General features: G+C 46.6%; 1 protein-coding gene across 1 annotated transcript in view; it reads left to right on the top strand.

Moving 5' to 3' along the window:
• FNTB (farnesyltransferase, CAAX box, subunit beta) overlaps window positions 1–12,437 on the top strand; it is a 74,040-nt gene that overhangs the window by 20,840 nt on the left and 40,763 nt on the right. Inside the window, exons 2-4 of the mRNA XM_068544046.1 lie at window positions 130–194; window positions 10,028–10,100; window positions 12,303–12,394. Of these exons, the coding sequence (XP_068400147.1) occupies window positions 130–194; window positions 10,028–10,100; window positions 12,303–12,394 (230 nt within the window). The remainder of the gene's footprint in view (window positions 1–129; window positions 195–10,027; window positions 10,101–12,302; window positions 12,395–12,437) is intronic.

Below are 12,437 nucleotides of genomic sequence, written 5' to 3'. Positions count from 1 at the left end.
TATGCTGTGAGGTACAAAGTCACACCAAGGAACTCTAGCCAGTAGGCATTTGTGGCAATGGGAACATACAGTTGATAAAGTTCTCATCTGTATTTGTTTTCTCTCTCCCATCTTCTGCATCCTTACCAGGCAAAAGTAGAAGAAAAGATCCAAGAGGTCTTCAGTTCTTACAAGTTCAACCACCTTGTACCAAGGTAAGCTGTGGTTAAGTGTTTGAGGGGACCCGGGAAATACCATCTCCCATGGGAGCCTTTCTTCTTTCCTCCTTGAGCTTGTCGAACCTCAGGGGATGAGTCCGCTGTGAGGCTGGTGTTCCCTGACCTTGTGGCTCCCTGGAGACGCTCCTGACCCCAGCTCCTGCCACTATTAGAATACTGTCTAGAGGAGCTGCTCACTTGAACTGAGCCATCAGGTGTTACATGGGGATGCCCTCAGGGCCTGAACTCTGAGCTCTGAAGGTGGAGAGAGGAAGTTCATGACTTTGAAGCTTAGTTCTGACCTGCTGCGCTGGTGTTCAGAACTCTCAAGGTTTTCATATAACACTTTGAAACAGACGTAGAGTCCAGGGGGATGGCAAAGGATGGATTCCTTTGATGTATATTACAACTTGACTGGGAAAATGTGAGAAGTTTGAGCTTCTCCCAGCCTGGCCCTTGCTGGTGATTGTGCAGCAGATTCCCAAGGGCGACATTTCAAGTGAGAAATAAAATGCCTTTTGTTTTCCTTGGTGCTTAGTAAGTTGAAGTCTTCTGAGCTCTTTGATGTCAGAAATTCCAAAAGGAGGATTATAAGCAGAAACTTATTAATTTGAACTTTCATTTTCTCTTTTTTCCCCCAATTTTATAATGTATCACACTAGAATTTCATGAGTTATTTCATTTATTAGCATTTCTCTTCTAATCACAGATTGCTTCTCTGAAACTGTCCTGTGTTATCTTTCCTGATCAGTAGTCCAAATTGTATTTGGTCATTGTTTTATCTTAATGTTATAGCACTTTTCCTTGACGGTCTCTGGACGTAGTCTAGTTGGGCTGCTGGCTGATTCTCTCTGGATGGGAAGCTGAAGGGTCTGAGGTCCAGCCTGACATCCTTTATCATGTCTCCCAATTTCCTGAGGCCTCCTAACACACTAACTCCTGGCAAGTCAGTCTCTGGGTACTTCTGCTTACTGGAGCATTACAGATACTTCTAGCCTGAGTTAACTTTGTGTCTTTTTTTTGCCACCATTCCATTTTGCCCTTATTTCCATGAGAAGAAATTTAAGTTAAAATATTCTGATTAGCCAAGGCAGAAAACAGTTGGAAAAATGGAAAGACAGGTGGAAAAGTTCTCTTCATCTTTCTTCCCTGGAGAAGAAAAGGAAAGCATCAACTAACCAGAGGAGTCTTCCTCCAAACTGCTGACCTAAATCTCTACTTTAACCCATAGCCCAGACCTCAATAAATGAATTATTGCTCTTATCGTGAGCCACAGTTGGAGCTTAGCAAATGACACCATTTGTGTAAACAGCTCGGGGAGAAGGAGCTCTCTGCCCGGTACAGGCTGTTTCCCCAGAGGTGGTAGGACTTGGTGATGGTGAGGGGCATGGTGGCTTCAGGAGGGGTTTGTGGTTAGAGTTGCATCGCGATGACTCGCCTGATTGTGTTCTGAGTCACTGTGCCCTGTCTCCAGCTCTGGACACATATGCTCTGTATTTCCAAAGGGACCTTTGGTCATTTGACATTCCTTTTTCACCCACCATCAGAATAGAGCCCTTGGACTTTTCCTTTTATTCTTACTGAGATGGGAGGGAGAATGGGAGGTTATAATCTGGGAAGAAGCTGTGTTTTGGGAGTGGTGGTAGAGGACAGTAAAGGAGTAAAATCCCCTGATTCATAGGTCTTAGGTCAGGTGTGGGTGGAAAACAAAAATGTTTCTGTTGGGTTTGGATCCTTTGTGGAAATAGAATATACCAGGGCTCTGGGTTTATGTCAGGAATCTGACATTTCCCATTTTGTCATTGTTGCCTATGAAAATGAGTGTTTTAAAGGATGCTAATTAGCATCTTATGTCACAGCATGCTAATTAATATTAGAGATATTACACACTGTGGCCACATGGCTGAGAATGTAAATCAACTTATCAATATAAGGCTGGAGCCAAACATCTTCACCATAGAATGAACTTCTGGGGTTTAAGAATAAATATGAAAATTTATCAGCATTTTAAATTACTATCACAATTACAATATTTAGCATTTTAGTAGTCAAATTTTAAAAATCTAGTATTATATGGCAGGGACAAAACTTCCTTGTTAGCTAAAGTGAATATTCAGATAGAGCAATTAATCTAGGTGACATGGCTTGTTTGTGTTTCTGAGGTCATGCTGCTGATGAGATGTGGCAGAATCACACACACTCCCAGGATCACTGACCATGCCCAGGTCCAGGGATGCCAGGAATGGTGCTGAGCGAGGCATCCATCTATTCAGCCTTTCAGAGCCACCGCCAAATAGAAGATTGGGCTGAAATTCAAGGCTGAAGCTGAATGTTGTTACATTCTACAGTTTATTCCCCATCCCAGAAATGATTTTCCTCACTCTCAGACTGTGAAACATGCATCCTCTCCTGGAGTGAGGTGGTCTCTCCCAAGGAGCTTTTGGACCATGCTTTGAACAGTTTTGTTTATCAGTATCCTGCTTTCCCATAAAAGTTAATTTCTCTTTCCCCGTGGTTAGTCATTCTGACAGTTTCACATGCTTATGAATTTACCCTTTTCCATGTATTATATTAGCTTTAGTAAGACACCTGAAATGCATAAACCACACACACACACACACACACACACACACTCAAATAAAATGTTTAAATTGTTGGGGAGTTCCCTGGTGACCTAGTGGTTAGGATTCCAGGCTTTCGCTGCCGTAACCCAGGTTCGGCCCCTGGTCTGGGAACTGAGATCCCTCAAGCTGTGCAGCGTGGCCAAAAAACAAACAAACAAAACATTGTTTTTTTTCTTGGGAAAAAGTAGCCTGGTGCTCCTTGTAAGGGGGAAATATTGATAATGCTAATAGAGCACTAAAGGTTAAGTGTTGGCAGTTGCTCTGAAGCCAAAATGCTCTGAGTTAAGCTCTCAAAGCAGTTTTCATACGGGCACCTGCTCAGCTTCCATGTTTTCTGCCATTTCTGTATGTGATGATACTTTAGCATTTTCCAAATCCTGAGCAGTTAAAAGATGTGGTCCTTCATACTGTTGTTCTTTCCAAGGTTCATACAAGTAAGTTCATCTTCCCTCCCATCCTCTCTCAAGTGACTTACTGCTTATGCGCCAGAGGCTTACTTTTTGACTGGAGAAGCCCCTGGCTTTAGTGGGTTTTAAACCCTCCCAGCAGCCAACAATGGACTGAATCCCTGTTCTCTCTTCTGTCACAAACAAAGGCATGAGTCTCAGGGATGGTCCATGTTTAGGGGGAGGGAGTGTGTTTGCTGTCATTCGGTCTCCTGTGTTCATTTAAAGTCATTCATTCCTTCACCCATTTGGCAACGGTATCTAGGCGATCAGGCACTGCTGGGCTCTGGGAACAGGGGGAGCAAGGCTGACCCAGGTCCTGCTCCTGCTGGGCTCTCAGTCTCATGGGGAAGGTAGTTATTAAACAAATGAGTTCAAAGAACATAGTTACCAAGGGAGTGACTGTCTCTCTCTCTCTTTTTTTAAAAATAAATTTATTTATTTTATTTATTTATTTTTGGCTGTGTTGGGTCTTCGTTGCTGTGCGCGGGCTTTCTCTAGTTGCAGCGAGCGGGGGCTACTCTTTGTTGCGGTGCGTGGGCTTCTCATTGCAGTGGCTTCTCTTGTTGCGGAGCAGGGGCTCTAGGCACACGGGCTTCAGTAGATGTGGCACGCGGGCTCAGTAGTTGTGGCTCACGGGCTGTAGAGCGCAGGCTCAGTAGTTGTGGCGCACAGGCTTAGTTGCTCCGCGGCATGTGGGATCTTCCTGGACCAGGGCTCGAACCCGTGTCCCCTGCATTGGCAGGCAGATTCTTATCCACTGCACCACCAGAGAAGCCCTACACAAGTATTTCTAAGTTACTTCTCCAACAGTGGAACCAGACTGCCAATATCCCAAATATATGTATTTATTTGGTCATTCCTGTGTATCCCAATCTCCCACCCCTCTCTCCACAGCCACACAGATGCCCTCCTCAGCCAGTTGAGCACTCATGCCCTGCAGTGCGCCCTGCCACCCCACTCCTGCGCAGAGCCTGGCTTGTTCTGCTCCACCTAATTGAATGGCTTTGGGGCTAAATTATTCAGAAAGGAAAGGGAAAGAGCTCTAGCTTTTCTTTTCTAACGCCCTACACAGAAAAGAGTTTTAGATCTAGAGGTGACTTTAGAATAAAAGAATGGTAAGAGTATTAGTTTGCTAGGGCTGCTATAATCAAATACCACTGATGGGGTGGCTTAAACAACAGAAATTTGTTTTCTCACAGTTTGGGAGGCTGGAATTCCAAGATCAGGGTGCTGGCAGGGTTGGTTTCTCCTGAGGTCTCTCTCCTTGGCTTGCAGAGGCCGCCTTCTCACTGTGTGTTCACATGGCCTTTTCTCTGTGTGGACTCCTCCCCAGTGTCACTTACTCTTTTTATAGGATCACCAGCTCCCATTTAACCTTAAATACCTCTTTAAAGGTCCTATCTTCAAATGCAGTCACACTGGGGGTTAGGGCTTCAACATATGAAATTTGGGGATGGGGGGGAGACACAATTTAGTCCATAACAGTAAGGCTCTTAGTACAGTCTCTGTCTGACCAAAAGAAACTGGATATATGTCCCTTCAATTTAAAAGAATCATAAACCTCAAAGAAGAAGTTAAAATTCAATCAGCATTGTGGCCCTTGAAGCTCTAGATAAACAGACATTTCCCGAGATTTTAGAATAACATTTACATATTAGCATTTTTGTGTGTGTGCTTGCATGCATGTGTATGTGTGTTTGTGATTAAGTGGATGAAAGTGAAAGGACAGTTTCCCTTGTGGGAAGAGTCACTGAAAGAAATTTCTCTTCCCCTGCTTGTGGCTAAAGTTGGTCCTCAGATGAAACCAGCTAAAGGAATTCACTAGTTCCCTCTCAGCACGGCTCCCAGGGCCTGGCTATCTGTGAGTGGGGTTCAGGGTGGAAGGAGAGCTATTGGGGAACCCCCTTTGGGGCTGCCTCAGGTCCCACCTCTAGGGACCGACTCAGAGCTGCAGGAAAGGTGCCTGAAGCTTCTTTCGGTTAGATGTTTCTGGTCAGGTGAGGCTTCAGGTAGCTTCTTGTCACTTCAGGATCCCGAGGAGTAGCCAGAGTCTCTTCCTCCCTACACGTAGAAAAGCCTTTGCCTCTGAGGTCTTTCATTTCCTAGGACTGACAAGCCCCTTGTCAAATGATAGGAGTGAGAAGACAAGGGAAAGGGTTCGTTCTCCAGGGTTGGTTTTTTCTTTTCCCCACAATAAGGGGAAGGATTTCTTTGTGGCTTAATTCAGCTCTCTAGAAATACCGAGTCCTCCAGGGAAGTTTAACCCCTGGCTGACAGGTCTCCTGCAGTGTGGCATGTGAGACCACGCGAGAGACTGATAGGAAGCACCCCTGAGCCAGAGCGGATGCCATCTGCAATCTAACCACCCCCTCCTTGTCCTCTCTGCTTGCTCGCGTTTTAACTTTCCCTTTGAGGTTTGTCATTCTTTTTAATTGACAGGACACGTACCCAGGGAGAAGTCTCTCTTGGCTAGTCAGAAACTGACGCTACCATTCCTCTATTCTTTCTCTTGTTCATTCGACAGTAAATGTTGAGAGCCTGCTCTGTGCTGGGCCCAGGTGCTGAAGCTAGATGCAAGCTCCCTTCACGGCGTTATAGGGTATGCAGTAGGCAGGCAGACCCAACAGGGAATTCCAGTCAATACCTGGTCCCTTTCCCCAGCATTACACTTAGGATCACAAAATTTTATTCACAAGAAACCTTTAATGCTATCTTGCCTGGTATTTTAAATGAGCTGGAAAGTGTTCTCTTTATTGGAACAGAGTATTTTCCCTTCTCTCCTCTGTGGCTTAGCATCCCAGGGTATGTGGCATATTCAAATTCCTCTGACTATTTTTCAGACTGAAAAGAACTGACCTGTAGAAAACCCTCTGTGACTTGATCCTTTCATAGTTAGAAGTCAGGAGTTCCCGCCTCCAAATTCTGTGCTAGCCCTCACCTGGATTGGGTTTCTCAGCCTCCTCTCACTTCTTGAGTGGGTCCCTGCCTGCCCTGTTAACGGTCTCCTGCGCCCTCCTGGTTTTTCTCGCCTATCACACCTATGCTGGCCACACTCAGCCTGCCCAGCCGGGGCCAGGCCACGCGGTGTGCTCTCTTCAGCTGTCCGCTGATCTCATTCCGTTCCCTCACACCTCTGCCTTTCTGCTCTTCCCGTCTTACGAGCCCTAACCACAGCACCCATGTCGCTGCTTCTGCTAAAGGTTCCTAGCAAGATTGCCAAGAAAAGAGATCATACAACAGTGCCTTCTGAATGGCTTCATCAAAAGTTTATACTCCTCAGCTTCAGCTGGGCCTTCACTCCGGTTTATCATCCTTCATTCATCTTGTGTAGATTTCCTAACATATGCCCCATGATGGCCAACCCACACTCTCCCAGGTCTTGCCTCCTAATTCCTCAGAAAACCGAGGCCATCCCACGTTTCCTTGGTTTCCCTCTTCCCCACTTCAGAGTCCTCTGTTTGTCTAACTTCACACTCTCCCATTGTTTCAGTCTCTGAGAATGTAGACTCATTCATTATTTTCAGACTCACCTCTCCTCCCGACGCCCTCACCTGAATACACCTCCAGTGCTTAAAGCCCACCCGTCCCTGTGCTCACTGAGCCCTGAGCCCTGGAACCCCTTGAAAGAGAAATTGAGTCTGGCCGTCTCTCCTTTATGACCTGGAATCTGCTCTCCTCACTCCCTGAACTCTCGTGAAGGGCACCAGCCACTTTGTAGTTTGTCCTCTTTTTCCTCACTCTTACTGCACTGTTGGCCGCTGTTAAAAACATCCATGAGATTCTCTCCTCCTGCTCGGCCTGTGAGGCGACACTGCCTTTGTCCTTCCTCTGCTTGTGTACTGCTCTTTCCTTCTCTCCTCTGGCTCCTGGTCCTCCAAGCCCTTAAAGATGGGTCTTCCCTCAGTTCTGCCTTCAGACTTTTCTCTCTGCTCTGTCCTCTACTCCTGCAGCTTCACCTGTCACCTGCTTGCAGATAAATGATTCCCAGTTCGTCTGTGTCTCCTGGATCCCTCTCCAGAGTCTCACATGTGTTTCCAGCGATGTGACTGACATCCCCACCTGAATACACTTCCAGCGCTTTAAAGTCCACCTGTCCACGGTCAGCTTGTCTTGGGCACCGTGCTAGGTGGAGCCCTCAGAACCCTAAGTTCTTCCCACCTGGTTGACTCTTAACAGCATCTTGCCCTGTCTTCCCACCTCATCTCTCTCCCCACTTAGTGCTTTCATCAGTACAGTTTGTAAACACATATTGAATACCTACTGCGGTCAGATAATTTTTCTAAAGCACAATTCTGGTCATTTTTTCTCAGCTGAAAACCCTCAGGGTTTTCCTTTGCCTATTTTTTTAAATTGAGGTATAACTGACATAACATTATATTCATTTCAGGTGTGCAACGTAATGACTCAGTATTTGTATGTATTGCAAAATGGTCACCACAGCAAGTCCAGTTAACATTCAGCACCATATATAGTTATAAATTCTTTTTCTTGTGTTGAGAACTTTTGAGATCCACTGTCCTAGCTACTTTTAAATATGCAGTACAGTATTATTAACTATAGTCGCTGTGCTGTACATTACATTTTCATGACTTATTTATTTTATAACTGGAGGTTTGTACCTTTTGACCCCCTTCACCCATTTCACTGCCCTCCCCCTCCACTTCTCACTTCAGGCAACCGCCAATCTGTTTTCTGTATCCACAAGCTCAGGGCTTTTGTTTGTTTTTTGTTTTTTTTGGTGGAAGCCCTAGAGTACCACATATGAGTGAGATCGTGCAGTGTTTATCTTTTTCTATCTGACTTATTTCACGTAGCATAATGTCCTCAAGTTCCATCCATGTTGTCGCAAATTCCCTTTGCATATTAAATTGAGTTAAATTCCTCAGCTGGCATCCCAGATCCCTGTAAAAAGGACCTCAGCTGCCTTCTTGACCATTCCTCTTTCATTCCTAATAGCCAGGCCAAATCCCTGACCTGCACTCCCCCTGCACGCTTTATACCTGTCTGCATGATATAGTAGCCGTTAGCCACTTGCACCTGTTTAAACGTAAATTAATTAAAATTAAATAAAGTTTAAAATTCAGTTGCTCAGTCACACTAGCCACATTTCAAGTGCTCAGTACGCACATGTGGCTCGTGGCTACCTATTGGACAGCACAGACAGACACTTCCATCATCCCTGGAAGTTCTTTTGGACGGCCCTGGTCGGTTCCTTTTGTGTTTGTTCCTTCTGGCTAAACTGTCCTCCCACCAACTCCTCACCTCCTCTGCCTGTTAAAATATTCTCCTTCTTCCAGGGCCCCTACCTCAAATTCCACCTGTTCACACAACCTTCCCTGATCGTTGTTTTCTGAATGAGATGCCCTCCCCCCAAACCCTTTAGAGCCTCTAGTATTTTATCTGTTTTCCCTTTATGAAACCTCCCCAGTTTTCCTCATATTGTAGCCGCTTATGTCCTTATCTCATTTCCAGTACTGAATTAGAAGACTTTTTGAAGTAAAGACTACTTCTTCTGGGCACAGTACAGTGGGAGTTCAATAAACAATTGTTGAATTGAATACCTAGGAAAGAGAGTGGTTCTGCTTTCATTTCATTTCTGGAATCAGCAAGCACAGTGAATGTCTTAAATTCTTTACTTTTTTCTTTCCTTCCGTAATCACACAGACCCCTTCTGTAAGACCCAGCGAGAGGTGCAGCCCTTGTCCTCTGCCTGCCTGTGCAGGTGGCCATGGCCGGCACAGTCCATCTTAGAGCCCGTGTTGCTGACATCAGGGCCGAGGAGAGCGACTGGCTGCAGAGTACAGACATGATCCTCAGGCCAGGGCTGTGGGTCAGCACGTGGGAGGTGGAATTTCGGGGAGGGAGTACTAGACGGATGAGTGAGGGGCAGGCAGGGTACAAACCACAGACTTCAGAGAAGTGACCCCAGAAGAAATGACCAGAACGACAGAGGCTAACCAAATCAGGGAAGTGGCGAGGTTCAGATTTAAATTGCTTACAGGATGGGGAGCCTCAAGGTATCTGTTCTCAGCTAGACCCTGGAGGAACTTTCTGGGTAGTTTGTTACCGCCTAAGTGTGCTCACGGTGGCATTTCTAGCCCAAAGCTACCAACCACGAAGGAGAGTTTGTTTTTAACATTTTATTTATTTACTTATTTTTTGGCTGCACGAATTTTTTTTTTTAACATTTAATTAATTTATTTATTTATTGGCTGCGCCGTGTGTTCGTTGCGGCACGCAGGATCGTCGTTGAGGCATGCAGGATCTTTCGCTGCAGCGCACGGGCTCTTCGTTGCTATGCACGGGCTTCTCTCTAGTTGTGGCCAGTGGAGTCCAGAGCGCATGGGCTCCGCAGCTGGCAGCACGCAGGCTCTCTCTCATTGAGGCACGCGAGCTCAGTAGTTGTGGCGCACGTGCTTAGTTGCCCCGTGGCATGTGGGATCCTAGCTCCCCGACCAGGGATCGAACCCGTGTCCCCTGTATTGGAAGGCGGATTCTTTACCACTGTGCCACCAGGGAAGCCCCGCCCCAAACATTTGCCAGCGCCATTTCCAGACACGTGAGGGACGTTCAGAGGCTGGCCTGTTTTCTCTGGTTGAGCCGCCCTGGGGAGCTAAAGAAGTTGCTGTTTTCTACTCATTGACTGTGGGGGGATGACCAGAAGGTGTGAGTGAGTGTGTGCGTGTGCTTACCGTGTTCTGTAGTGGGGGAAGCCGAGGCTGTTAGAGTAGGTTTACAAAGCTCTTTATCTTTCCAGGCTTATTTTGCAGAGGGAGAAGCACTTCCATTACCTGAAGAGAGGTCTCCGACAGCTGACAGATGCCTATGAGGTAAACACCTTGCCCAGGAGCTTTCTCTATCAAATTATCAGTCAGATCTTTCTCCTTTTTTACTGTTTGGATGTAAAAGATACTATGGGCTTGCCCTGTCGCAGATTCACTCACCATCCCGTATGGCTCTGGCGGGAACCGGGTCCGCAGCAGCTCTGCCCCACAGAGCCGGGACTCCTACTTCTGAAAGGACAGAACCCCATCTCTAGTCTCGTCCTCCCTCAGAGCTAATGGAGGCCCCAGATGGGGTGGGGCTTTCACCCCCATCGTGGCTGAGGGGGTCCACATGGTGTTCTACTAGACACCCCTTGACCGCTAAAAGGTGGTCTAGATACCTGTTCATCCCTACCCCTTGGCCCTGTAAGCTGATCTAATTTCTCTACTGGCCAAAGGACCAGTATATAAGTTCCAGAGAGTAGTCCTGCAGTTTAACACTGTAAAAATGCCCAAACGTGGAGTGGATTTTAAATCAATATACCTTAGAGCCCTAGGGGTCCACAGAGGGGCTCAGGGGAGGGCAGCGGAGGTGGAGGGGAGGGGTGTTGGGAATAGGGGCTGAGTAGCAGCCAGAGGGTAAATGTGAACCAGAGGCCGCCAGTTTCCCTGCCCCACTTTACATAGAGCAGCTCTGCTTTTAATTTGCTTTTATTTGGGGGTTCTACGTTTGATTATTTACAGCAGGAATTTGGGCCTATAGACCCAAGCGGGTAGCATAAACGAGAGATGCGGGCTTGGTTGGGCGAGGGTGCGCGGGGTGGAACTGAGGCAAAGCAGAGGACCCGTGCTTTTACTCTGTTCCTGCCAGTTGCTGCCAAACAGCAGTGCAGACCCAGGGTTGCCAGATCTCTTCTTGTTTTTTCAAATGAAGCCAGAAATGCAGATTTCTCTGTGGATCTCTCAACATGTAAATGTTACAACCTATTCTAATGAAACAAACAAAACACTACAGGGAACAAGCAGGACACATCCCTGGGTTACATTTGGCCTGTGGACTTTCAGTGTTCAATCCTCAATGATTAGGGTCCAGGCAACCCTGATACAATTAATACCATGACAGCTAACAATTCACTGAAGAGTGCACTAAAAGCTTGCTGTTCATTGTCTCATTTAACCCTCACAGCTACTCCAGGGGGTAGGTAAGTCTTTATTTCTTTATAGATAAGGGAATAGGCATAGCAAGATTAAGTATTTGCTCAAAGGCACATGGCTAGTGAGAGGAGGAGCTGGCACTGAAACCCACAGCAGTGTCTTCTGTCACCACACCAGCTGCCCCCAGGTGGGGAGCTAGCACATTTACGTGCACATGTATGAAGAGGGCAGTTTGGGCCAATGGAAAGAGCACTGGACTGAGCGTCTAGAAACTGGTGGTCTTGTCTTATCTCTGACGTTTACTCTCTGTAATCTGGAAAAAGTTCATCTCTCTGGATCTCATTTATACACTTTGGATTCGTAAAACTGGGACAGTAATACTGCCTGCCCGCCTAGCCTTGAATGCTTGAATATTTACAGCTTGAGTTAGGATCAAGACCTGCTCACATGTCACCTTTGGAAACCTTTCCCAGCTCCCCAGGCAGAGGTAGTCAATTTCTTCCACGTGCCCATTATAGCGTTTATCCAGGTATATGTATGCATTTGTTTTGTTCTGCCTTGTTCCAGAAAGACACTTGTACTTACGTGTCTGTCTAATTGCCCTCTTCCTCTACAGAAAACCATACACATCCTAAACAAAGTATCTTAAGAGTAGGAACTGAATTTTACTCATTACTTTGCCCCCAGAGCTTGGCATGAGGAGATACTCACTGAATGAGTTACTCCAGGAAATCCCTTCCTGAGGTTGTGTATCTTCTTGGGTCTGCACTGAGAAAATAGTAGCACTTAACTTTCTGGCGTGTGAGAAGTCCTCTGCTCGGCTTCTTTGGATGCCTGTCAAGGAAGGACCCATTGGGTTCAGGTTAAACTCCTTTGTCCCATTGTCCTTTTCTCACATATGGTCATTTCAGCTCCTGGCTAAGGCCACCAGGCAAAGTGTCCTTCATTCACTGATTGTTCATAGGTTGTCCTCCTCCTCCTTGCCAGGCTGCCAGGAGGGAGACAGATGTCTCCCTTTTCACACTGAACAGTTGGAGACCCTGCTGCCTTTTCAGCAGGGTCTTGGAATGATTCTGAATCAGGGGTGTGTTTTCTGCCCTGTTCCTTTTGCAGTGTCTGGATGCCAGCCGCCCATGGCTCTGCTACTGGATCCTGCACAGCTTGGAACTCCTAGATGAGCCCATTCCCCAGATGGTGGCGACAGAGTGAGTCTGGCTTTGGGGAACCTGGAGTGTTCTCTGAAATTGT

Source organism: Eschrichtius robustus, chromosome 1 (genome assembly GCF_028021215.1).
Source record: "Eschrichtius robustus isolate mEscRob2 chromosome 1, mEscRob2.pri, whole genome shotgun sequence".
Taxonomy (NCBI): domain Eukaryota; kingdom Metazoa; phylum Chordata; class Mammalia; order Artiodactyla; family Eschrichtiidae; genus Eschrichtius; species Eschrichtius robustus.
Note: the sequence above shows the minus strand (reverse complement) of the source record. Positions and strands in the feature narration are given on the sequence as shown.